Below are 26,508 nucleotides of genomic sequence, written 5' to 3'. Positions count from 1 at the left end.
GACAACTACTACACGAGCGACCCTTTGACAGAGTTTATGTTTGCTCGCAAGTCAGACCTCTGTGGCACAGTCAATAAAAAGAGAAGAGGTTTACCGAAAGAGAGAAGGAGAGAAAAGCTGAGCATTCTAGCAGCACATGAAACCATTGTAAAAAAAACTCTTACAGCACGAACTTGCACACCAACCCAGTGAAATACGCTTTTTCAGCACGGGAAGAACAACGCAATCACATGCAAGGTCATCAAGACCATTATAATTATCAGGATTAACAGGGCCATCATCAGGAAGACCGCTTTCTTCTAGTTCAAGTACGCCGCTGAGAAACACACATTTTTTAGAGTTTTTGGGCAAGAAAGAATCTCGATTCATCCGAAGACGATGCGTGGGATGCTGCCAAAACCTCCTTGATGAAGGTCGACTTGCTCCATATGCAGGGGCTAAAGCCAAAAGGGTATCAACGCTATGTAAAATTTGCAAAAAAGCATATTGTGTTGTTTGTTTTTCTAAGCTTTTAGTTCACCAATAATTTTTTTTATCTTTTTTTCTACGTTTTGTTATGACGTGTTTCCATACCAAGAATTTTAAAAAAATATGACATGTTTTCGACTTTTTCCATTTATTAGATCCATTTATAGAGAATGACGCTAAAAAGTTAGCGATCCACTGGTAGAGACGGGATCCGTAACTTAGCTTCAAGTGACCTATGTCAAAGGTCCCCGTCGAAGGCCCTCTTTCGCCAAAGCTCACATCGAGAGCCTCGCTCTTGCTCTCTACGGCTTGTCGCACGCATTTGTCGATAAGGTATACAAGAGATCGTCAGCCGAGTGACTAACGGAAACCGTACTGTCTATCATTGATCAGTTAGCGATCCCTATGATGTCCAAGAGATTGGATATTTGTAATTTGCTCCATCACCTTGCAAAGCAAGAAAGTGATTGCAATAGGCCTAAAGGTCGATTAGTCCTAACGGTCACCTTCTTGGGGATATGGTGGACATGAACGGTCTTACACGAAAACAGAAATAGGTATAGGCTATAAGCTGCGATGCAAATGCGTTGTCCTCGGCCCACTAAGTGTTAAGTAGTTACCGGGGCCCCTAAACGTCTGGTGCAAGGCAAACGTCTGGAGCACTGGGATCGCCAACCCACTTGCCAAGCGTAATCTAATAAAATTATGATGCTTGTTCGATTGGAATATTCTTCCGGCGTACATAGAGTTCAAATCACTGCTCAAAGTAGTTTTCATTTATTTCCATTAGTGAAGCGTTCTGTATTTCCGTAGTATGGTTAAAATAATCTTCAGGGGGAAGATAGATAATTAACTTTGGTATTATTATAACTTTGTCTTAATGCTTTGCTGATGTGTGTGCCACGTATAGCCATATTTTTTTAAATGTGACTGCAATAAAACTACTGTAAATATTTTAACAGTTCTTTAATGAAGTCGTAAAATAAAGTACGATGAAGGTCATTTAAATATTATAATCCATAACGCAAGACTCATACAAATATATTTAATCGCCTTTGGCAATTTGATTGTTACGATGTCTTCGTATCAAACAAACAACTAGAGCAATTAATATTACAACGGTTGCTGTTATTAACAAAATCTTGATAGTCAGACTTAGCACAAGGGGCTCCGCTACTGGTGAAGGCTGAAAAACAAATCTCAGAATTAGTCCAATCGGACAAACTTGGGCGTTCATGCGTAAAACTGAAAAGTACTTTTTTAAGAGTCTGTATTGCCATTTTAATTTTATAAGATTGAACTGTATTATGAACGAATTACCCTAATATTTTATTTTACTCACGCTTATGATAAAAAAAGGCAGGTAATTTAAAAAAAATATTATGCAATGTCCTATGGTAACCAAACTTGTGATATCGAAAAAGCTTGAGAAGTCTAATCGCGTTGGAAATATTAATGAATAAGTAAAAGTACGATAAATTTGCATATCTGGAGCGTAAAACACTGGGATATGTATTATTATGCCGTCGAGAACATTTTCGGTTTTACATAAATATATATATTTTTTTGATATGCACCGGTTTTTTAATTTAATTCGAATTTATCTAGGTGATGCGGCCATAAAGTAAGTTCAGCCCTGTGTTTTTAATTTTAGAATGAAAGAAAGAGTTTATGGATAATGTAGTTATGCTTACATCATTTGCCAAACGATAATTGGTATTTATGTTTCTGACATTTTCACATATTACTAGCGCTTGATTAAATAAGCTATCAACATATTGTATTGTGTCGTTCGAGCATTCTTTTAGATATAATTTCGATTTGACGCAATTTTGAACCGTTGAAATTCCATATTTTCCAACACATGATGCTTTCTGAAAAAAATGACGGTTTGATTATAACACTTATGACGGATTACATAATCGATATGAAACATTGATTTAAATCAAAATTAAGTCATAGTGTGCTCGCTATGTTTCCCGCTAAATTAAAAAATGTTTATAGAATGTAATAGAAATTATTCCGAAAACAAAGTTTCTTTTGAAACGATGACATGAATACAATTGTAAAAATTATGAAATACTTTTGACGTGATAACGTCTTCTAAATCGATGAACACCGGCTGCATGCACGAAAAAGTGTCACGTTCCGCCTGAACTTGAGCGTGCAAGCGAGAGCACGGAACAACCGATAAAGAGGCACGATCGGCCCAAGCGTTGGCTTGTGATATAACTACCTACCTAGCCTTGCCATAAATACTGAGACAAAGAAAAAAAAAATCTATTGCAAATAACATTTATTACTTTTACAGTGTTTTCGTTTAATACATAAATATAAAACAATTTAAAGTATAAAAAGCTTATTCGAAGTGGTCTCCATTGGCTGCAATACAGTCCTTCAAACATTGAGGCTAGTTATCAATAGAAGCACGCACTCTTTTCATGGGAAAAATTTTCACTGCCAATCGTACGGATCGTTTTAGGGACTCTAAATTATTATGGCGTTTAGAGCAAGCCGTACTCTCTAAAACTGACCATAAATCATAATCCAGCGGATTAAGATCGGGACTAGACGACGGCCAGTCTTCAGCTCTGATGAAGTCCGAAACGTTCGTTTCCAATCAAGACTGCGTAGACCGAGCTTTATGACCTGGCGCCGAGTCTTGCTGGAAGGACCATTCTTGATTATTGAACATGGTGTTGTTAAGGGGCTTCACTACCTTCTCAAGAATGGTATCTTGATACAATTTTGCCGATGTTTTGATACCTTTTTCACAAAAGTATGGCTCAGTCACTCCTTCATAGCTAATACCCAACCAAACCATCACTGAAGTCGGATAGTGCCCACGTTGCACTCTGTCGACTAATTCGGAAGCTTCCTTAGAGCTTTGAGCATAAATACGGTCATTTTGTTTGTTAAAATGTTGCTCAATTGTAAAAATTTTCTCATCCGTAAACAATTTTTTTCTATGACCTCCCATGCGTACCGTTTCAGTAGTTGTTTCGATTTTACCACCCTATTCTCTTTTAAATTATCAGTTAAGAAATGACCAGTACGTCTCTTATAGGCTGTAAGTCCTAAGTCATCTTTTAAAATACGCGACATGGTTCTAGGTGGTATCTTCATCTCCCGAGATAAAATCTTTCCCTTACTGCTTTGACCACCTTTTTCGTACGAACACTACGTGGACGGCCAGATCTTTTTCTGTCACAAACAGAGGAGGTCTCATTGCACCTATTAATAGCCCGGTACACAAACATTTTACTAATACCAAGCGTATGGAGAGTTTTAAAAATTGCATTTGGCTCCATACCTACTTTGTATAATGCAATCACAGCGATTCGGTTCTCTTTATTACCCCACTCCATTTTAATATCGCAAAATATTGTACAATGTATTGGTGCCAAAATGAGAAAACTCAATGAGCAATCATATAAAAATGACAGATTCCAAATTCAAATGTAATATTTTGTTTATTTTTAATTGTAACAGTATTTATGGCCAGACTAACAGCCTGGCCACGGGACATTCGCCGATACGAATATTCGCGCGGTGCGAACGGCGAAGCGTCTAGCGACTAAAATAAGCGCATAGAAATGTACCTAGCGCACCGGCGACAGGCGAAGCGACCGGCGAAATGTACCGAGCGAATCGCGCGATGCGGCGGGCGAGCAAAACAAATGCATGAATACGGACGGCGCGAGCCACGGAGTCGAGCGGGTAGTCGCGGCGAATAGTACAGTGATTAAATGAGTTTAGTTGTTTTCGCCGCGAAAAATTAACGCCGAAATTTTTATATTTTTTATTTATTTTTTATTTTATATATTTAAATTCGTCGTGGCCTAACGGACGTCCGGTGCAATCGTGTTGAGCGATGCACCGGTGTTCGAATATCAGGCGGGTACCAATTTTTGTAATGAAATACGTACTCAACAAATGTTCACGATTGATTTCCACGGTGAAGGAATAACATCGTGTAATAAAAATGAAATCCTCAAAATTATAATTTGCGTAATTACTGGTGGTAGGACCTCTTGTGAGTCCACACGGGTGGGTACTACCACCCTGCCTATTTCTGCCGTGAAGTAGTAATGCGTTTCGGTTTGAAGGGTGAGGCAGCCATTATAACTATACTTGAGACCTTAGAACTTATATCTCAAGGTGGGTGGCGCATTTACGTTGTGGATGTCTATGGGCTCCAGTAACCACTTAACACAAGGTGGGCTGTGAGCTCGTCCACCCATCTAAGCAATAAAAAAAAAAAGCTGAAATACTAGCTAGACCAGCTATTTGGAAGTCTAGCCACCCAAAGTATTTCTCGTACTTCTTGTGGAATTCTCCATCTATAGGTATACTCCGATTCTTATTCAAATCATGTACTTCACAATATTTTCCAAATAATAGGTCCTGAACCAAAAAACTATTAATTTGTAAGCAATATCGAGATAATTTCGATATAGACATTTCGCTGTCGGACTTCCTTAGTAGTCGCGGCGGCGAACGTGAGTACCCGTGGCCTGCAAACGGTGCTGCGCGAACTGTCGCCTCGTCCACCGCTTCGCTGTTCGCACCGCCGATCCCCGTGGCCAGGCCGTAAGTATAATAATTACCTCTCTTCTCTCGTGAGGTCAGAACTAGTAGTTCGAATAGTTCTGCTATTGACCTCAGCACGTAAAATTATCGTCCGAAAACCTACTTTATAGACTACCAATTATTTTGTATAGTTACAATTGAAAATCAAGTGATGAATTGACGATTATCCCGGACTGGACGACTCGAAAGAATGGCGGAGACGGGTGGCACCTTCACCTGGCCGTTGTATCAGACAGCTTGGATGCTTGCTTCGTACAAAACAAACAATTTTAGAATATTGCTAGTAACAGCAACTGTATAAACAAGTACATTTTATAAATCAGGTACGACTTATACAGCTGCTATCATCACTTTGATTTTTTGGCACATTGCGACACATAACGCGTGCCTTGGTACAACAAATTAACTTGCACGTTCTACAAAAGAAACATTATTATCTTATCTTATACATTTAAACGAGCAATTCTTGTATATTAATATATATATAATCTGAATCTCGGAAACGACTCCAACGATTTTAATAAAATTTTGTACACAGGGGATTTCGGGGGCGATAAATCGATCTAGCTACGATTTATTTTCAGAAAATGTTGTTTTATTCGTGTTTTCAATAATCAACTCTTACCGACATCTATTGGCGAATAATAATACTATTTTTCTTAATTGAGGGCAACTAACCGCTTTAAAGACACAACAAGATGGCGTTATCAAAAAAAATCGGTCATCGGTCATCATCTAGTTCTTATTTAATAGCATGAATAGATAAACAAGCCCGCGGTACACTTTGTCTATTGCCAAGGTGTGGCCAAGGGTGGACGAGCCCACTTTCCACTTGGTGTTAAATGGTCACCAGAGACCATAGATATTAATAACGTAAACGTCGCTACCTGCCTTGAGACATGAATTCTAAATATAAGTTTAAGACCACAACGGCTGCCCCATTCTTCAAACCGAAACACATCATGGCAAAAATAAGCAAGACCGCATGGTAATAGACTCGCACGGGCTTGCAATACACCCTACCACTGAATAAATGTCAGTTGGAGATCTTTTTTTTTATTGCCTAGATGGGTGGACGAGCTCACAGCCCACCTGGTGATAAGTGGTTACTAGAGCCCATAGACATCTACAACGTAAATGCGCCACCCACCTTGAGATATAAGTTCTAAGGTCTCTAGTATAGTTACAATGGCTGCTCTACCCTTCAAACCGAAACGCATTACTGCTTCACGGCAGAAATAGGCAGGGTGGTGGTACCTACCCGCGCGGACTCACAAAAGGTCCTACCACCAGTAAATATATCATCATCATCATCAAAAAATATATCATCATCTTAAATATACAAACGGAATACGGAAAAGTAGTTTTATTTATATATTACTAGCTGACCCGGCAGACTTCGTAGTGTCTCAATCGACAAGTAAAAGATCTAAACTTTTGTATAAAATAAACTTAAAACAAACAAAAGGAATCCGTCCGACGGGGGACCACTTCAAAGGAAAAACAAAATTGTTATTTTTATTTAATTCTCTTTTATTCCTATTTACCTTTTAAACCTTCTCTGGACTTCCACAAATAATTCAAGACCAAAATTAGCAAAATCGGTGAAGCCATTCTCGAGTTTTAACGAGACTAACGAACAGCAATTCATTTTTATATATAAAGATAATACCCACCAATCGCAGCCGAGCTTAATCGGATATAATATTTTAAAAGACAGGCGTAAAGCGAAATTAAATATTCTAGGCCTGAGTATTAGAAAATTCACTTGTTAAAAAAATTCTATACATATTAAATTACCGACAACAGCTGGATAGTAACGTTACGAGCATTCGATCATAGTTTAGATAATAATATAATACAATATGTATTATAAAATTTACTTACCGTAAATATTGTATTTCTAAGATGCACCTGTTCAGAAGGTTTTTTTGTACTGTTGTTAGAATCATGTGCACAAATCTCGATATCCTTCTTTGCACTTTCAATACAATTTTTCGATATTTTATGAAATTCTGAAAGAGTTAAACGGAACTGAGTTTTTAAGCAGTTTTATAATCATTTTAACAGTGTTGAGCAAGAGAAACTCCAAGGCCTAACACATATCATGGGTTGCAGAAACCAAGCCAAGTAGGTAATTGTCATTATCCTGCCCTTCTCCCAGTCATCTGGACTCAGCGCAACATGTTTTCTCCTTCCATACTCCTCTATTACACATATCGTCTTTCACGCAATCCATCCATTTACAAACAGTTAGATAATCGTGGGTAAAAAAAGATTAATGGTGTAAACCTGTAAAAAATCTCAGAAACTTTGCTAACATAATACTTGGAAGGTTTGATTTTGTTAAACATATAGATTAAAACTCACCGCAGATTTTTTCGGGACTTAAAACGAATTTTATATAATCCACAAATGCATCTAGGTTTTCATTTTTTTTATGCTTAGCGAATGAACATATTGTGGAATTTGCTTTATGATGTTCGCCTGTATGATTCAGATGTTCGATAATACTACATATTCTGAAAATAAAAAGATCTTCTACTTTATCTTCATCATCGTTCTATAATGGCATTAAAGAAAATATCAACTATTGAATTTTTATAATTCGGTTAGTCAAAAAATCGACGATTTTTGTGTGCTACTGTCATTAATACACACGCATGTATTTAGCTGTAGTTTAAATTTGTACTAAAATTGTCTATATATTTTATGCCACCACGAAAGTTCACACTTCGATAAAGCGGCACGACTCGAGAACCCTCTCATCGTGGCCGCCGGTTACTACATTCCCGATCCTGCGGACAGAATGGAAAGCAGTCGACGTCGCCCAAAACACATCATTTCGGATCCTCCCGATCCACTAACGGTGCTTTTAGGTACCTCAAGCACCGGTAATCGGTCTCGTCGAACCCGTCACTTGCGACGAAGGGCCCGGCGAGTAAATTAACCCTCAAACACAGCCCACTGAGTTTCTCGCCGGATCTTCTCAGTGGGTCGCGTTTCCGATTCGGTGGTAGTGCGAAGCACGGCTCTTGCTAGGGTTCGTGTTAGCAACGTCGTCAGGTTTGAGCCCAGTGAGCTCACCTACTAGTTAAGGATACGTTGAAATAGCCTCTCAAGGCTCTCAGCTTACAGCCTGGCCACGGGACATTCGCCGATACGAATATTCGCGCGGTGCGAACGGCGAAGCGTCTAGCGACTAAAATAAGCGCATAGAAATGTACCTAACAAGCCACGCGCACCGGCGACCGGCGAAGCGACCGGCGAAATGTACCGAGCGAATCGCGCGATGCGGCGGGCGAGCAAAACAAATGCATGAATACGGACGGCGCGAGCCACGGAGTCGAGCGGTAGTCGCGGCGAATAGTACAGTGATTAAATGAGTTTAGTTGTTTTCGCCGCGAAAAATTAACGCCGAAATTTTTATATTTTTTATTTATTTTTTATTTTATATTTTTATAGTCGTCGTGGCCTAACGGACGTCCGGTGCAATCGTGTTGAGCGATGCACCGGTGTTCGAATATCAGGCGGGTACCAATTTTTGTAATGAAATACGTACTCAACAAATATTCACGATTGATTTCCACGGTGAAGGAATAACATCGTGTAATAAAAATGAAATCCTCAAAATTATAATTTGCGTAATTACTGGTGGTAGGACCTCTTGTGAGTCCACACGGGTGGGTACTACCACCCTGCCTATTTCTGCCGTGAAGTAGTAATGCGTTTCGGTTTGAAGGGTGAGGCAGCCATTATAACTATACTTGAGACCTTACAACTTATATCTCAAGGTGGGTGGCGCATTTACGTTGTGGATGTCTATGGGCTCCAGTAACCACTTAACACAAGGTGGGCTGTGAGCTCGTCCACCCATCTAAGCAATAAATAAAAAATAGCTGAAATACTAGCTAGACCAGCTATTTGGAAGTCTAGCCACCCAAAGTATTTCTCTTACTTCTTGTGGAATTCTCCATCTATAGGTATACTCCGATTCTTATTCAAATCATGTACTTCACAATCTTTTCCAAATAATAGGTCCTGAAAAAAAACTATTAATTTGTAAGCAATATCGAGATAATTTCGATATAGACATTTCGCTGTCGGACTTCCTTACTAGTCGCGGCGGCGAACGTGAGTACCCGTGGCCTGCAAACGGTGCTGCGCGAATGGTCGCCTCGTCCACCGCTTCGCTGTTCGCACCGCCGATCCCCGTGGCCAGGCCGTTAGGTAGGTCGTCGTTTTAAAAAGTCGTCGTGGCCTAAAGGATAAGACGTCCGGTGCATTCGTTGTTGCGATGCACCGGTGTTCGAATCTCGCAGGCGGGTACCAATTTTTCGAATGAAATACGTACTTAACAAATGTTCACGATTGACTTCCACGGTGAAGGAATAACATCGTGTAATAAAAATCAAACCCGCAAAATTATAATTTGCGTAATCACTGGTGGTAGGACCTATTGTGAGTCCGCACGGGTAGGTACCACCGCCCCGCCTATTTCTGCCGTGAAGCAGTAATGCGTTTCGGTTTGAAGGGTGGGGTAGCCGTTGTAACTATACTGAGACCTTAGAACTTATATCTCAAGGTGGGTGGCGCATTTACGTTGTAGATGTCTATGGGCTCCAGTAACCACTTAACACCAGGTGGGCTGTGAGCTCGTCCACCAATCTAAGCAATAAAAAAAAAAAAAAAAAAAAAAAGGGAAAAAAAAATCAATACTTACGTATTATTATTATTACTTGGCGTTGGCATTGGGCTTGGCTTGTGTCCGGCATCTGTAGAACAACTTAAAGCCTTTTCCGTTGTTCTGTGGGCAAACAGAAAAAATTAATATTAGCCATTGCTGGATTGGATGCATGAGGCTTCCGCGTGTTGAATTCTCAGAAGAGATGAATATTTGAAAACCTCAAATCGGTACAAAACCAGTTTCTTCTTAGTATTTGTAGGGGAAAGTACTCAACATTACTGGTGTTGTTGTCGTCCTGTGAGCCCGCAATGGTTCGTACGACTACCCTGCTAATTTCTGACGTGAAACAATCATGGGTTCCAGTTTGAAAGATGGGGCATCTGTAATACATTACAAAGAAGATTTCGACCTCATGTCTCACGGTGGTGGCGTGGTGGGTTGTGGCGGTTGCACTTGACAGGTACGTCAAGGGCTCGATCAGCCGTCTACGTAATCAATCAATTTGGTTTTCATTGAAATCGTTAAGCTCTCAACACCTCGGAACTAATGTAAAGGAAAATAATAAACACGAGATGAAACCGAAAACATCAACTACTGCTAGACGATGATTTTTTTCTTATAGTGTTTATGAATTTTTTGGATAGCTGGATAGCAGTAATTTAAGCTTTTCAAAATACTTTCACAGGTAGCTACCTATATTTTAGAGCACAGTAATGCGTAAGTCTTCAAAATTATATCGCAGATGTGAATCACATTTTTTTTGTTCGCGCTTTTTCGAAATTTAAAGTTATTTTGTTTGTGGCATACATTTTTCCTAGTCTTAATTTAATTCGATTAACTCGACGAAAATGCATACCACGAACAAAGAAACATATTACAAATTACGAAATAAATTTTTGATTTTGTAATGTTTTTTTTATTGCATATATGGGTTGACGAGCTCACAGCCCAACTGGTGTTAAGTGGTTACCAGAGCCCATAGACATATATAACGTAAATGCAGCCACCTACCTTGAGATATGAGTTCTAAGGTCTCCGTATATATATCAGAGTTAAATGATATTTTTTTCCAAATTCAAGTTTTATTTAGAACACGTTTACGTTTCAGTGCTTAGAAGTTCCACCAACTACGCCAACGAACTAACTACACGAAAAAGAATTTACTTCGACATAAAATGTAAAATGTCAGAATTCATACATTAAACCCATTTTACTTAAATTCTTTACGGGGTTTGTATTTTTATAATCTGTGGTCGTAATCACGTGTGAAAGATTACTAAATTAATCATTTTTATTTCATTTCACTCCATAATATCATTTTTCATAAAATTAAGAATATAGATTAAAATAAGACATGACTTAAAGGTCTCAGTTACCAGGTCATAAAATCTCTTAAAAAAAAATGATACTTGTACCTACCTGCTTATTATTATCTTTTAAAACAATGTGTTAATTTAATGTTGGGGTTTTAGTGCGTGTGCAAAGTGATTTTTCGTTTAGTAATAGTTATTTATTAGCGAAACAGCCAGAAGTCCTGTATACATGTATTGTATATACGATTTTTTTTTATAAAATAATAATAAAAAAAAAACATTTTTTGTGGACGGAATTGTATCTAAAGCATTCTCGCATTCGAATCCACATGAACACATTAAAAAAAATCATAAATATTGGTCCAGCCATTTAGGAGGAGTTATGTTACATGCACACGCATAGAAGCAATATATTCTTATAGCGATTTGACCCCTACTTTATTCACTGGACTTTCTGGTTAATGTCTAATCAGTTAAATTATTACTTACAGCACTGCAGGTATCAATTCTTTGACACATTTATCAAGATTTTTGTTTATTTCCTGAAAAAAGAAAACAGAGTCATTAAGTAAAATAATACTTTAATTTATATATAGTTTACTTGTTGTGTTTGCTCAGTTATATTTTAAGTAGTCTTTATGAGCTCCTATTGTGTCTAAATTTTAAATACAAGGGATGCTTATAAAGAAATGAAGACAACTAGCCCAGTTGACAGTACACAAAAAAAAAAACATATGCTTATGGTAATAATCTATGCGGAAATCAACCGTAAGATAAATTCCAACTCCGGTTCCCTATCATCCGTTTGTGCGTAAAAATGAACTGTGTGCTTAGTGCGAGTTTTGTAACGTTCTCACTAGCGAGCCAGTTTGCTCAAATTTGTATGCAATTGGAACAGCGCCCCTAGCGGCAAACGTACTCGGTGTTATTTTGTGAGTGCGAGTTCATATTAACGTTGTGATCTCGTAACCGAGTAATTTTACCGAAATGAGTACTACGAATGACATTTGTGCGAGTGCGTGTTACAAATTAGTGGACTTTAACGTTTCGATCGAGTATTTCTTTAGTAGTTTTATTTTTCCAACTAGAGAGGCAAAAATATCATGCCATAGAGCCTAATCTTTTTTTATGAAAAAATGATAATATGGAGTGAAATGGATTTGATTAATTTTAAGCATTAATCAATTGGCATGGAATGAAATGAAATGAGATCAGATAATATGGGATAAAATATAATCTCTGCAAAATGCTGATTATATACTGAGATTTTTTTCAGTGGACCTTTTCGAAGACTTCGAGAAGCTACGTCCAGCGGTTTTGTTTAATTTTTTTAAATTTTCGCACTTTCACAGATACTAAACAGTTAATAAACCCACGTTACTTTGTTATTGCACAGATGGGTGGACGAGCTCCCGGCCCACCTAATCTTAAGTGGTTACCGGAGCCCATAGACATCTACAACGCAAATGCCGCCTCCCACCTTGAGATATTAGTTCTAAGGTCTCAGTATAGTTACAACGGTTGTCCCACCCTTCAAACCGCCCCAGTGTGGTCAGAGCACGGAGGGCCCAATCTCGGCGGTCCGTGCTGGAGTCGTGGTCCAGACGGCTGGCTGATCCTTCGGCTGGTCGTAGGACCGTCGAGGCGATTCGCCCGGTCCTTGTGGATTGGGTGAATCGTGACAGAGGACGCCTCACTTTCCGGCTTACGCAGGTGCTCACTGGGCATGGTTGTTTCGGTGAGTTCCTGCACCGGATCACAGCCGAGCCGACGGCAGAGTGCCACCATTGTGGTTGCGACTTGGACACGGCGGAGCACACGCTCGTCGCCTGCCCCGCATGGGAGGGGTGGCGCCGTGTCCTCGTCGCAAAAATAGGAACCGACTTGTCGTTGCCGAGTGTTGTGGCATCGATGCTCGGCGACGACGAGTCGTGGAAGGCGATGCTCGACTTCTGCGAGTGCACCATCTCGCAGAAGGAGGCGGCGGGGCGCGTGAGAGACGCACAATCCCGCCGCCGTCGAGCGGGGGCCAGGGAGGCGGATTTCGCCCAAGCCCTGGCCCTCTAAGTGTTTCGGGTCCCCCTCACATGTCGGTCTGGGGACCGGCGAGGGGGGCCTAAGAAGACGACGTGCAAGCTGCTCTGCACGCGTTTTACGCAAGAGCATCCGGGTGATGGAAGGCCGGCTATCCTCGACCCACGCTGGTTCTGGCCCAGCGGGGTATTCCGTAGGGTAACCCACTCTAACCGGCGCCATCTAGGCGGGCTTCGGACAGTCTGCCGACCGAGAGGGCTGGTGGTCGTGGCGCCGACGACCGCCAGTCCAGCGTCCCGAGGGGGAGGGTGATGGGAGAGATGTGCTCCGCACTAAACGCTTCACTTTCCCCCCTTTGCCTTGTCATGAGTTCTGTCTCATGCGAGGTTTGGACGTTGGTTGTTGAGCGACAGGAGGTTTTAGTCAGTTCGACTCTGACATACCCCGCCCAGTATCCCCAGAAAAGGGCGGAAGTCCGGCGATTTCCTCCTGACCAAAAAAAAAAAAAAACCCTTCAAACCGAAACGCATTACTGCTTCACGGCAAAAATAGGCAGAGTGGTGATAGGTACCTACCCGTGCGGACTCACAAGACGTCCTACCACCAGTAATTACAAAAATTAATTTTGCGGGTTTGATTTTTATTACATGATGCTATTCCTTTACAGTGAAAGTCAATCGTAAACATTTGATAAGTACGTATTTCATTAGAAAAATTGATACCCGCCGGCGGGATTAGAACACCGGTGCATTGCAAGATACGAATACACCGGACGCCTTAACCTTTAGGCCAGGACGGTCTCAAAATTACACTTATACACGAAGAAATATTAAATACGCATTAACTAAGAAACATTAAATAGACAAAATAAAACAATTCACACAATTTAGCTCCTCGCGGTCCCTCCAAGATGTCTTTTCATCTTTTTTTCCTAGTTGTTCAATTGTAAATGAATAAATCAAAATCAAATCGAGTTTACGTTCTATACGGTGAAAAATGAAGAATTGTGAGTGTGAGTTGAGATATGCTACTCGCTTCGCAGGGCGTTTATTCACCGAGAGCAGCAATAATATTATTTCTCGTATATTGGTAGCACGTGATGTTTTGGCATTAGACCGTCTAAATGAAATACAACGCATTTTAACAGCATTTTAATGGGAACCGACCACTTTCAAAATTATTCGGGTAATGTCACGTGTTCAATACTATTTTGTACCTTTAGAATTAAAGTGGCTCAACCCAAAATTCTTAGTTTCTGGTAAACTTCAATATTGTAATACAATAATTGTATTTTTTTAGTTTTTCGGTTTAAACACTTTAAGCATGCCATTTTATTTGAAAAAGACAGAAAGAGTACTTTGTCCTTTTCTAGACTAAACTTCTAGACTGTTTAATTTTATAAGCTGATAGAATAATATAGAAAAGAATAATAGGATACCCTCTAATCGTCACATTGGAAAAAGGTATGGCTTTATCATTTTATCATTTAAATTATTTTTTATTGCACTTATAAAACTAATTTAATTTACAATATGTAACTACATATATCTATAACTAATCCGTACTTGTCAAATTCCTCATAAATTGTCAATATTCTTAATAAAATTCCTATTAATAATATACAAGTGCAAATGTTGAGCTGCTTGCCAGAAATGATATAATAGTGTTTTGTTTTTTTGTTGTTTCCTTGTAGGCTGCCTGTAATAATCTAAATCTGTGTGAAAGGCAATAAATGATTTTATTATTATCTACTAATGGTAGTCCAGTGGTCGAAATTTGACCATAATTTATTTAAATTTTAAGTTTGAACATTATTATAGTTCTATTGTCACCTTTCTATTATCATCATTTCTATAATAATCATTGCTCTATGTCGCCAAGGCTACATTATAGAAAAATAATATTAAAGACAAAAAATATTAATCTATTCTCAATTTGACCACAGATTGATAAATCAATAAACAAAAAAAGTATAAATGCATGTGTGTGTGTGTGTGTGTCAAATACATGGTAATGTGTGTAAGGTTTTTTTATTCATTTAGTTTATTTTTTTATTGTTTATGCACAATTAAAAAAAAAAAATTAGCAATCTGCACTACTTCTCTATATTCTCTACTAGCGACCCGCCCTCGCTTCGCTTCGGAAACATTAAAACACACATGAAACAAAAAAAAAAAAATTAAAAAAATAAATAAATAAAGTAGCCTATGTTCATCAGGGACAATGTCGGCTTCTAATGGAAAAAGAATTTTTCAAATCGGTCCAGTAGTTTCGGAGCCTATTCGAAACAAACAAACAAACAAATCTTTCCTCTTTATAATATTAGTATAGATATAGATGAGTGTGGGAAATTTCATACTTCTTCGTCCGCGCAATTTTCGTAAAAAGGAGTCCAACATTTTTGCTGCACGTATTACCTACTTAAAATGTAGGTTCTTATTAATAATACATAAGTGTTTTGAAATATAAAACTAATCTTAAATTTTTTAGTTATACCACTTCCATTCTAAGGGTGCAATTTCGTAAACAAACTTTGCCGTAATGGCGTAACCTTTAAAATACACGAAAACTGCCCAGCATAAACATATTTTTTTAGTAACTTTAATAGAAGTATTAGAATTAGAAGTTTATTATAGAATTTATTTAATTGTAATTACATATTTAGACATACTTAACATAATTAATCTTGGAATAGGTAATTATTTCAGCTTTTTTTAATTAAAGAAATTATGTTTTACATAGGTTTAATCTTTTACCCGTTGAACGTTTATAAAATGATTGTATTTACGGTAATAGTGTTGATGATCTTCATTAGGTGGCCCAAATATACTAAAATTATTACGAGCATCCATCCTTATTTATAAATGTGTAAAGAAGCAAAATTATTATTACATTGTTCAAATTTCTGTATAATTTATAAATATAAATCTGTACGTATGTACCTGTAAATATGTATATTGCGCGCGTGTGTGTGTGTGTGCGCGTGTGTATGTGCGTGTGTGTATAATATATTTCTATAATAGATAGATACACAGTGTGCAATTCATTTCGAAATTATTCTTGCCCATCTAATGGTTGTCTGGAAGAGATCACTCTTAGCGATAAGACCGAGAAAAAATGTTTCACAATATTTATTCATTTTGTGTACAATAAAGAATACTCTTTCACTGGTGGTAGAACCTCTTGGGAGTCCACACGGGTAGGTACCACCACCCCGCCTATTTCCGCCGTGAAGCAATAATGCGTTTCGGTTCGAAGGGTGGGGTAGCCGTTGTAACTATACTGAGACCTTAGAACTTATATCTCGAGGTGGGTGGCGCATTTACGTTGTAGATGTCTATGGGCTCCAGTAACCACTTAACATCAGGTGGGCTGTGAGCTCGTCCATCCATCTAAGCAATAAAAAAAAAACAACTCTATCTCGCTCTCTCTCTCTCTCATCAAACAACTCTTTAAAAAAAAGCAATGATTTAATAAGAATTAAATGAAAAAGCAAAGAATTAATATGTATTTACAACTAGCTAGACGTCTATAAAATTTTCTAACCGAAAAAATATATGTGTATAAACCATTAGAATAGATAAAACCTTAAAAAACAACATTATTATTAAAAACGAAAGAAAAAATCTTGATATTGTATTGGTTTCACGGCAAAATTTTTAGTGACTACTTAACTTGCTTGAAAGTGAAGAAATACTCTTAAAATCCATTAATTTGTAACTCGCACTCGCACATACAATAATCGAGAGGCTCACTTCGGTAAAGCTATTCGATACATGAGACAGCAACATAAACAAACCTTCTCTCTCCCACAAAATGAGATTCATAAGCTTACCACTAGGTGGCACTGATACAAACTCACACAAATTAAACATAACATTAACATCGACTGAGTAATTAAAAAAACTCGCACTAAGCACAGGTACATTACCCATTACCCGATTAATTATAAATATCGTTAGAAAGCTTGGCATTTCAATTAAACGCCTTAAAAAAAAACTTGCATGCTACCAATATAAAAGAAAAAATTATTGCTTCTAAAGATGAATAAACGTCCTGCAAATCGAGTAACTCGCACTCAGAGCTCCGCACGTTTCACCGTGAAGAGCGTACACTCGATGCGAGTCATTCGATTCGATTTTTGAAACTCGCACTAAGCCTACTGTTTGTATGCAGTTGGAACAGCGCCCTTAGCGGCAAGCGTAGGCAAACGTTCCAACTCCATACAGTTAACTTTTACGAGAACGTTAAAAAACTCGCAATAAGAACACATGTCACCGGTCCACCTCGTGGGATGCTTACCCACGCTGCATTTAGTTGTAGTAAAGAGCCCCCCCTACCCCTGATTGTAGTTATTTTTAAGTATTTCTCGCACTAGTGAGTTCTGTGAATGAATGAATTTCAGATGCATAAGTAACTCTCTAGAACTGAGGTGTTCATTTTTTGCTTACGATTATCATTAAATGTCGTGAAAACTGGTTAGCTTTGCATTTCAAAATTGTATTTCATTTTACCCTCAAAACACTTACATTGTCTGCCGCACAAATAATAGGATCTTGGCATAGACCTGGAAACGAATGATACAATACATTATAAGCTTTTACCTTTTATAATAATTAAATTATTGGGACATTTTCAATATTATTATTATTATTTTTCTTTATTGCTTAGATGGGTGGACGAGCTCACAGCCCACCTAGTTTTGTGGGTAATTGAAACCCACAGACATCTATAACGTAAATGCGCCACCCACTTTGAGATATAAGTTCTAAGGTCTCAGTATAGTTACAACGGCTGCCCCACCCTTCAAACCGAAACGCATTACTGCTTCACGGCAGAAATAGGCAGGGCGGTGGTACCTATTCGCGTGGACTTACAAGAGGTCCTACCACCAGAAACAAATTAGTTAATTATTATTAGTTGTAATTGCTGATGAGTTAGCAATATTCGTTTTTAATTAACTTATTTCTTCACAAGAGAAAATCACCGGATCCCCACGCGCGCGTCTAGTGGGGTATGTAGAAGTTGAACCTCGACTAAAACTCGCGATCCGGACCGCACCGAAGCCCAAACGTGGCCATTGAGACGGCCGGACAGGGTCGACGCAGAGCTTAATACATCCATCCCGCGCCCCATAGAAACATAGCACACTTTTATATAGGTATGTTTGTTCTCTATTGGACTCCATAGCACCGCAAGACGAAAACCATGAGTTCATTCGCTCACTTAGTAGACCAGGCCTTTAAAAATAATGAAAAGTGAAAAAAAAAAATAGTAGGATGAAACCCATTAGAAAAGGAGAACAATATTATAAAAATGGAAAGAAAAATAATTTACGGGCGATCGGAGGTCGGGAAGGGGTTGAGGGGAGGGGGGGGGGGGTTAAGGATATCAAACGGTTTTTCGATTTCCGGCAAAACTAAAAGTCCTATGGGAAAAAGTCAAATCGCAAAGTTGTAGGTGATAAAAAGATCTAAAGCTTTTGTATTTACACTTTTTTCACATAACCTCAAAATTTATGTGAAAAATTCAAAAAACCAAGTTTTTGGTTTTTTATTTTTATCTTTTTCAAAAAAAAATCTTTTTCACGAAATTTGGTGAAAACTTACCTTTTTATGTCCCAAATAAGCTGTAATTTATTTGATTAGAAATATTTATTTTTACACCTTATTTTGAATTAATATCGAAAAAGCACCCTCATTTTCAATCGAAAATTCACCCGTCAAAATATCAGCTTTTTTCAAAAAGTTGGTATGTTTTCTGTTCGTTGAAATCTCTACTTTCCAATGGTGAAAAAAAAAATGTTATTATAGTAAATCTTCTCAGAAAATACAAAAGATCGAAAAAAACTCGAATTCGATTTTTTTTTTATTATTATGTACAATTTTTTATTTTAAAATTTACACTTTAAATACTCAAAATCATAAGATGACATGATACATTGATAAAAAAATAATTGCAAATCAAAATATACTACTATAATTAACAAACCAATAAGTTAATAAAATTAATATTTAATAAGACATCTACAATATTTGGAGAAAATTGTCGAATCTTCTTTGAATTATATGCGTAGATGCCTATTTATAACTATTTTTAGATAACTTTATACCTGAGTGACCTACGAAAAATTTTAGCCCATCCAAGGTATTTGAAATATATGAAATATACATGAAAATCGGCCAAAAGTTAGTTTTCAAGTACAATTTTCTCCAAATATTGTAGATATCTCCTTTCCCAGTCGCATGCACTCTTGGCAGAGTGGTCGTGGTCATCACTTCGGGTGGTGGTGCGCTTCACCAGACGTCGCCATTCCTCGCGTACCGCGGCCCTTCTTGTGCAGTCGTTAACGGGACCGTTTATTTGGTCGATCCATCGTAACGGTGATCTGCCGCGCGGTCTTGTACCCTCTATCATGCCCTGCACCACAAGGCGCTCAACTGAGTCGTCACCCCGCGACACATGCCCGAAGAAAGTGAGGATGCGACCCTGAACGATGGAGGATAGTCGCTGCTTGATGCCGAGTTCCTGTAGAATTGACTGATTCGTTCTGAACTCCGTCCACGATATTGCAGCATTCTTCTCCAGCACCACATTTCGAGAGCATCTATCCTCTTTTTCTCACTTTCTCTCAATGTCCAGGTCTCAGCAGCATAAAAAAAAATTGGGAAGTCCAGCGCTCTTACAAGTCTGATTTTAGTGGCTTTGGTGATATTTCGATTCCCCCATATTTTCTTCAGCCTGTCCATGGCTGACCTCGAAATAGTCATACGCCGCTTGATTTCATCAACGCACCCGCCAGTGTTCGATATCAGTGCACCTAAGTAAATGTATGACTGTACGACATCGCAGTTCGCAATTTTTGTGACCTCTGGCGAGTTATTATTAGCACGGTCGACAATCATGACACTTGTTTTGTTGCGGTTAATTTTAAGTCCGAAATCAAGACTGACGCGTTCCACTCTGCCGAGTAGCTCTTCCATCTGGCTGACACCTGACGCGACTAAAGTGATGTCCTCTGCATAACGAAGATTTGAAATCTTCCGACCTCCGATAGTTATTCCATCCGACCAGTTTTCGAGGACGATTCTCATTATAAGCTCCGTATATATATTGAACAGGAGCGGTGATATAATACACCCTTGGCGAACTCCTGCGCTAGGGTGGAAGTGACGCGATAGAATGTCATCTATTCTAACTGAAGCTGTTCCTTCCTCATAGAGTCGCCTTAGCAGATGGACCAAGTGTTTGGGGGTACCCATGGCCAAAAGAGTTTCCCAAAGTTTTGGCCATTTGACAGAATCAAAAGCCTTAGAGAAATCCACAAAGCATAAGTACGTAGGCTTGTTGGATTTTTCGATGATCTGTCGAACGGTTAATATTTGTTCTCGTGTACCTTTACCCTTCACAAAGCCGGCCTGTTCAGGAGCAATTTCTTTAGAGAGGTACGATTTAAGGCGTTCGTTAACTATACGCAGCAATATCTTGCATGCGTGTGGAATCAACGCTATGAGACGGTAATTGCTGCAGCTTTTTGTTGAGCCTTTTTTTATCAGTGGGACGAAAACAGTATGAACCCAGTCTTGGGACCAAGTTCCAGACTGCCATATTTTATTACACAGGGTATGGAAAATTTCAACACCATACTCCCCAGATGCCTCAATCGTTTCAATTGGAGTGGCGTCCTACCCTGTGGCTTTCCCTTTCTTAAGATGTTTTATTGAAGCTCTAACCTCATCCTTAAGAATGCTCGGCTCTATCTCTTCATCTTGAGGTGCTATTGGATCGAAACAGTGCGAGTTAGGATCTTGAAACGGAGATTGGCAGAACTGTTTCCACGTTTCGGAAATATCCTCAAGATCTGTTACTGTTTCACCTTACGAATTCTCAATAGCCCATGTTTTTGAAGATAGAGTTTTAGTTAAGGATTTAATTTTCTGATGAAGATCTCGTGTTTCATGCTTATTAGCTTGTATTTCTAGTTCAATACAAAGGTTTTGGAGATACTGATTTCGGTCCCGTCTGCATGCTTCTTGTATCCGAGCTGATTTAGCATTTAAGGTCTTCAGATCAGTTCCCGATGTCTTCAATCGTCGTCGTTCCTCTACAAGAGCAAAGGTATCGACACTCATCCAGTGTTGACGCTTATGAGTCTCATTCGGTACATTTGATGCAGAGACTGCAGTCTGGAAGAGTTCTCTTGCTCGGCTCCACAACTGATTTGGAGTGGCAGATCCTGGATTTATGTCAGTCCAGCGACTCCAATTTGTCTCTAGTGTATTCACAAACTTGGGTAAGTCTGTAGGCTGGATTCTTCGCTGCTTGTCAACCTTCCTAGCAGCCTTAAGTTTGAGTTGTATTGTTGCTACCAGAAGTTCATGGTCTGAGCCACAGTCGGCTCCGGGCAGGGTGTGAGCGTTCCTCACAGAAGTTTTCCACCGTGAACTAATCATGATATAATCAATCTGATTTCTATGACCAGTTGGAGATGTCCATGTATACAGCCTACGTGGATGATTTTGGAAAAGCTGTTACATATCACTAAGTTGTGGTCGGCAGCAAACTCTAACAGACGCTCACCCCTTTCGTTACGCTGGCCCAACCCGAATTTGCCGGCGGTCTGACTAAGCTGATTTGCATTTGCTCCAATTTTTGAGTTAAGATCACCGATAACTATAAGTAGCTCTCGATTGAGTATCTTATACATGGTGTTTTCCAAAGCGCAGTAAAAATCTTCTAAATCCTTATCACTCGATGAGCTTGTCGGTGCGTAGACCTGTATGATGTTCAAGTTTACTGGTGCTGCCTTAATTTTTATACTGAGTACTCTATCACTCACGGACTCATAGCCTACGAGAGCGGCACTGAAAATTTCGGGAATTAACGAAGTGACACAACATTACTATTTAAAAATGTATTTATTGCTTTTCGAAGTATTCTCCGCGAAATTTGACAAATTTTTCCATACGATGGAACCAATCATTGAAGCAACTATTCCATTCGGAAGTTGGGGTCTCCAAAATGGCCGTTTTGTAGGCGTCCACAGCTTCTTCAGGTGATGAAAATCTCTGTCCACGCAATTTATTCTTTATTTTAGGGAAAGTATAGAAATCATGAGGGCTTAGGTCGGGGCTGTACGGCGGATGGTCTAATAATTCTATGTTTTCTTGCTCTAAAAACTCTTTTGTTCTGTGCGCGGTGTGAGAACTCGCATTGTCGTGATGGAGGATGATGCGGCGGTTGCAGTTCTCTTTACGGAGCTCAGAAACGACCTGTGGCAAACAAATGCTAGCATACCATTCTGCATTAACCGTTCTTTGTCCCTCAAGAGGAATAGTCGTAACATGGCCGGTTTTGGAGACAAACGTGGACACCATTTTTTTTGCAACACTCCGTGAACGAACAATTTTTGTTGGCTTTAACTCATTTTCGAACACCCAAACTCGTGACTGGTTTTTTGTTTCGGGTTCGTACGCGTATATCCAGGATTCGTCACCTGATACAATGTTGTATACAGCATTTGAGGATCCTGCGTGGAATCTTTCGAGAGTTCTGACGCATCAAGTAACGCGAGCCGCTTTTTGCTCTTCACAGAGCGAATGCGGTATCCATCGGGAAAACAACTTTTTTACACCTAATTGTTCATGCAAGATTATTTGTATTTGACTCATGCCAATGTCTAAAGTTGCCTGAATTGCGCGGTATGTCACATGTCGATCTTCCTCAATGAGCTTACGCACAGCATCAACGTTTTCTTGGGTGACTGCAGTTTTTGGACGACCTTGACGGGGATCATCACTGAGCTTGACACGTCCACGTTGAAACTCAGCAAACCAGCGATAAATTGTGGTTTTGGATGGGGCTTCATCACCAAATGCAGAAATCATCCGGTCAACACACTGTTTTTGTGTTAAACCACTTCGAAAGTCATAATAAATCGTCGCTCTTGAATTTTCTCGAGTCAATTCCATTTTCTCAACGACTAAACAAGTTTGACAAAACCTCGTGACAAGACCGAGAATCTTTTTTTAAATCAATAAATGGTATTCGATTTTTAAAACCAAGGAGTTTTCAATTAAAAAGATTTTAATATGACAGGAACAGTGGAAATATTCCATTCCCGATACTTTTAGTGCAGCCTAGTATCACACAATCGTTGATGCCCTTTGGTATGACAATCGCGACCCCGTTACAGCTCTTTGTATTATTTCCAGAAAAATAAATAGCGTGTGCATCAGTAAGAAAGTGGCCATTACTTTTCCAATGTGTTTCAGAAAGGCCACAGACGTTAAGTTCGCACCGGGTTATTTCTTTCTCTAATATATGAAGTTTTCCAGGTTGCATCAAGCCACGCACAATCCAAGTTCCTATCTTCTGAATGTGACGCATCTTTAAAGTTTCAGTTGTCCGATTTCCATGTAGTGCCTGGTCTCCTACATGTACATGGCCGGTATCCAATTTAACACCGTCTGCCTCGGACGCAGAGCGGCGCCGGTTGCTAAGCGGATCGCATGGCCACCGTTGTTTTCCATTTCGTAACCTTATGATGACTTTCTTGGGAGATTAGTGTGGTGGTTTCCCCTTGTCTTCCACACCGCAGTAGTATCCGGTGACCCGTCAACTGATATCTAGTATTCGACACTACAGAGGGTGCTGCTGCTCATCCACTGGGACATCCCTCAGCCGGTTTTTACGGCACCCACGGGAAGATAGGGGAAGATGCTATTCTACTATCCGACATCCTACGGAGTCCACACTTTTTTAGGAGATTTAATTCCTCATGGTCTGTGGCTACCAATTATCGGGTTATTTAACCGCCGCCCGAGGCTCGGCGTTGTTGTTGTTCGTAGATTGTTGCTAGTAGAGATTTCAACGAACAGAAAACATACCAATTTTTTTAAAAAAGCTGATATTTTGACGGGTCAGTTTTCGATTGAAAATTAGGGTGCTTCTTCGATATTAATTCAAAATAAGGTGAAAAAATAAATATTTCTAATCAAATAAATTACAGCGTATTTGGGACATAAAAAGGTAAGTTTTCACCAAATTTCGTGAAAAAAGATTTTTTTTTGAAAAAGATAAAAATAAAAAACCAAATACTTGGTTTTTTGAATTTTTCACATAAATTTTGAGGTTATGTGAAAAAAGTGTAAATACAAAAGCTTTAGATCTTTTTATCACCTACAACTTTGCGATTTGACTTTTTCCCATAGGACTTTTAGTTTTGCCGGAAATCGAAAAACCGTTTTTTAACCTTAAACCCCCCCCCCATCCCCTTCCCGACCCTCAGATCGCCCGTAAATTATTTTTCCTTTCATTTTTACAATATTCCCCTCCTTTTCTAATGGGTTTCATCCTACTATTATTATTTTTTGTTTTAAAAATTACACTGCTTTACAAAAGAAAAGTTTTTCTTTTACCCATAGATAATTCATATTGGGTGTGTTTTCTACCCCTTACTACAAAAGTATATGTCTCATAATTGTATCACGTCAAGTTTTTGATATAGCCACATTCACCAGAATTCACTTATGTAAGCTACCTTGTTAGCCGTGTCTGAGTTTATAGTTGATTTTTATTGCGTTTATGTGTTATTCACACATTTTTATTTCTTTTAAAATATCACCAAGGCAGTCTAAATTATACCCAATAACTTTTGCTATGCTTGTTGTCAAATTATTTTGTCAAAATAGAAGAGACCAATCACTGAATCACGTAAAACGAGCCTAGTTCCATTACTTTCAAATCGGTAACAAACCTTGTTAAAAAATGGGTTCCTGGTGTAGTGTGTGAAAATTGCAGAAATATATTATTGAACTGGGCTGCAGGAAAAAGAAAACATTTACGATTCGGCATGCCAATGATATGGAGAGAACCAACAAATCATACTACTGACTGTTACTTCTGCCTCACTGAAACTACAGGGATGTTGCATTAGTCACAAAACCTGTGCTACATTCTGAAAAAGTTCCTAATCCATCATTACCCAGCTTACAGCTATTACATCAAACTGGGATTAATGAAAAACTTTGTCAAAGCACTTGACAAAGATGGACAAGCTTTAAAGTATTTAAAAACCATTTTACCTAGTTTATCTGATGCAAAACTCAAAGAAGGAATCTTTGTTTGTCCCCAAATAAGAAAAATATTATAGAATGAAAATTTTGATGGTAACTTATCCGATGTCGAAAAAGATGCTTGGTATTCATTTAAAGCATTAGTGAAAACTTTCTTAGGAAACAATAAATCTGAATAGGAAACAATTAAGCAGAAATTATTTCCAATTTACAGAGAAATTACCAAAGAACGGGAGTGAATATGTCGTTAAAAATTAATTTTTTACATTCTCATCTGGACTTTTTTCCTGAGAACCTGGGAAGCGTGAGTGATGAGCATGGCAAACGTTTTCACCAGGATTTGAAGTTTTTCGAGGAAAGATACCAAGGGTTTTGGGATAAAAATATGTTAGCGAATTACTGTGGTCTATAATAAGGGAAACTGATATGAATCAGTATAAAAGAAGAAGTAACACGGCCCATTTTTTATTTGTTTTTGAGATAAATGTATAAAAATGATAAAAAATAAATATAATCAATATTTACAAAATTGGACGTCCTAATTTTTTTCCAGCTTCTGTTTTTAAGTAAGGGCTTATAACTCTACCGATACATATTAATTTCATCTCTGGGTAAAAAACCTTGTAAAGTAGTGTTATCGACCCTGGTCTATAGTTATAACAAGTTGGTAACTGAATTTTTGTTTCATATCCTATTTACCTACCTACTATTCATCATTTTCTTATGTAATTTCATTACGTTTGCTGCTTTTTTTTATTTATTTTTATTGCCTAGATGTGTGGATGAGCTCACAGCCCACCTGGTGGTACGTGGTTACTGGAACCCACAGACATCTACCACGTAAATGCGCCACACACCTTGAGATATAAGTTCTAAGGTCTCAGTATAGTTACAACGGCTGCCCCACACTTCAAACCGAAACGCATTACTGCTTCACGGCAGAAATAGGCGGGGCGGTGGTACCTACCCGTGCGGACTTACAAGAGGTCCTACCACCAGTAAAAAACTTTTTTCTGTTCATTTAAAAACTAGTCTTTGTCTTAAAAAATACATAAAACAAACTTTTCCCGATGATTGTTATCATATTTATTACGTAAGACACTTGTTCACAAGTATAACGCGTTTTTCTTAAATTTTATATTTTGGTACTCAGATCTACATACAAAGATACGAATAGAAGGTTAATATGGAAACTTACCGCAAGTAGCGGAACCCAGAAACAGTAGCAAGCTCAGTAACATTTTACGAACAAATGGCGGTGTTCGTTATAATCTGAGCAACGTTGAGGAAGAAATTCTACTAAATACATGAACAACAGGGAAACCGTTCACGTCAA

At 38.7% G+C, this 26,508-nt stretch overlaps 1 protein-coding gene across 1 annotated transcript; it reads right to left on the bottom strand.

The window, feature by feature from the left end:
• Positions 1 to 1,417: 1,417 nt before the first annotated feature.
• LOC114240165 (uncharacterized) lies at positions 1,418 to 26,480 on the bottom strand. The gene is made up of 8 exons (XM_028170622.2): positions 26,371 to 26,480; positions 17,625 to 17,662; positions 11,551 to 11,603; positions 9,785 to 9,868; positions 7,432 to 7,583; positions 6,949 to 7,076; positions 2,163 to 2,342; positions 1,418 to 1,654 (listed from the first exon to the last, which is right to left on the bottom strand). Exons 1-8 carry the CDS (start codon positions 26,411 to 26,413, stop codon positions 1,514 to 1,516), a joined length of 819 nt encoding a protein of 272 aa, XP_028026423.2. The 5' UTR covers positions 26,414 to 26,480; the 3' UTR covers positions 1,418 to 1,513.
• Between the last annotated feature and the right edge of the window lie 28 nt (positions 26,481 to 26,508).

This window comes from Bombyx mandarina, chromosome 22 (genome assembly GCF_030267445.1).
Source record: "Bombyx mandarina strain Sakado chromosome 22, ASM3026744v2".
NCBI classification, from domain to species: domain Eukaryota; kingdom Metazoa; phylum Arthropoda; class Insecta; order Lepidoptera; family Bombycidae; genus Bombyx; species Bombyx mandarina.
Note: the sequence above shows the minus strand (reverse complement) of the source record. Positions and strands in the feature narration are given on the sequence as shown.

Coding starts and splice junctions, on each gene's coding strand:
- LOC114240165 (XM_028170622.2), bottom strand. CDS start 26,413: ATGTTACTGAGCTTGCTACTGTTTCTGGGTTCCGCTACTTGCG. Junction 11,604..17,624: donor TTATTTGTGCGGCAGACAAT/GTAAGTGTTTTG, acceptor TTCTTTTTTCAG/GAAATAAACAAAAATCTTGA. Junction 7,584..9,784: donor CCAAGTAATAATAATAATAC/GTAAGTATTGAT, acceptor TTTTATTTTCAG/AATATGTAGTATTATCGAAC.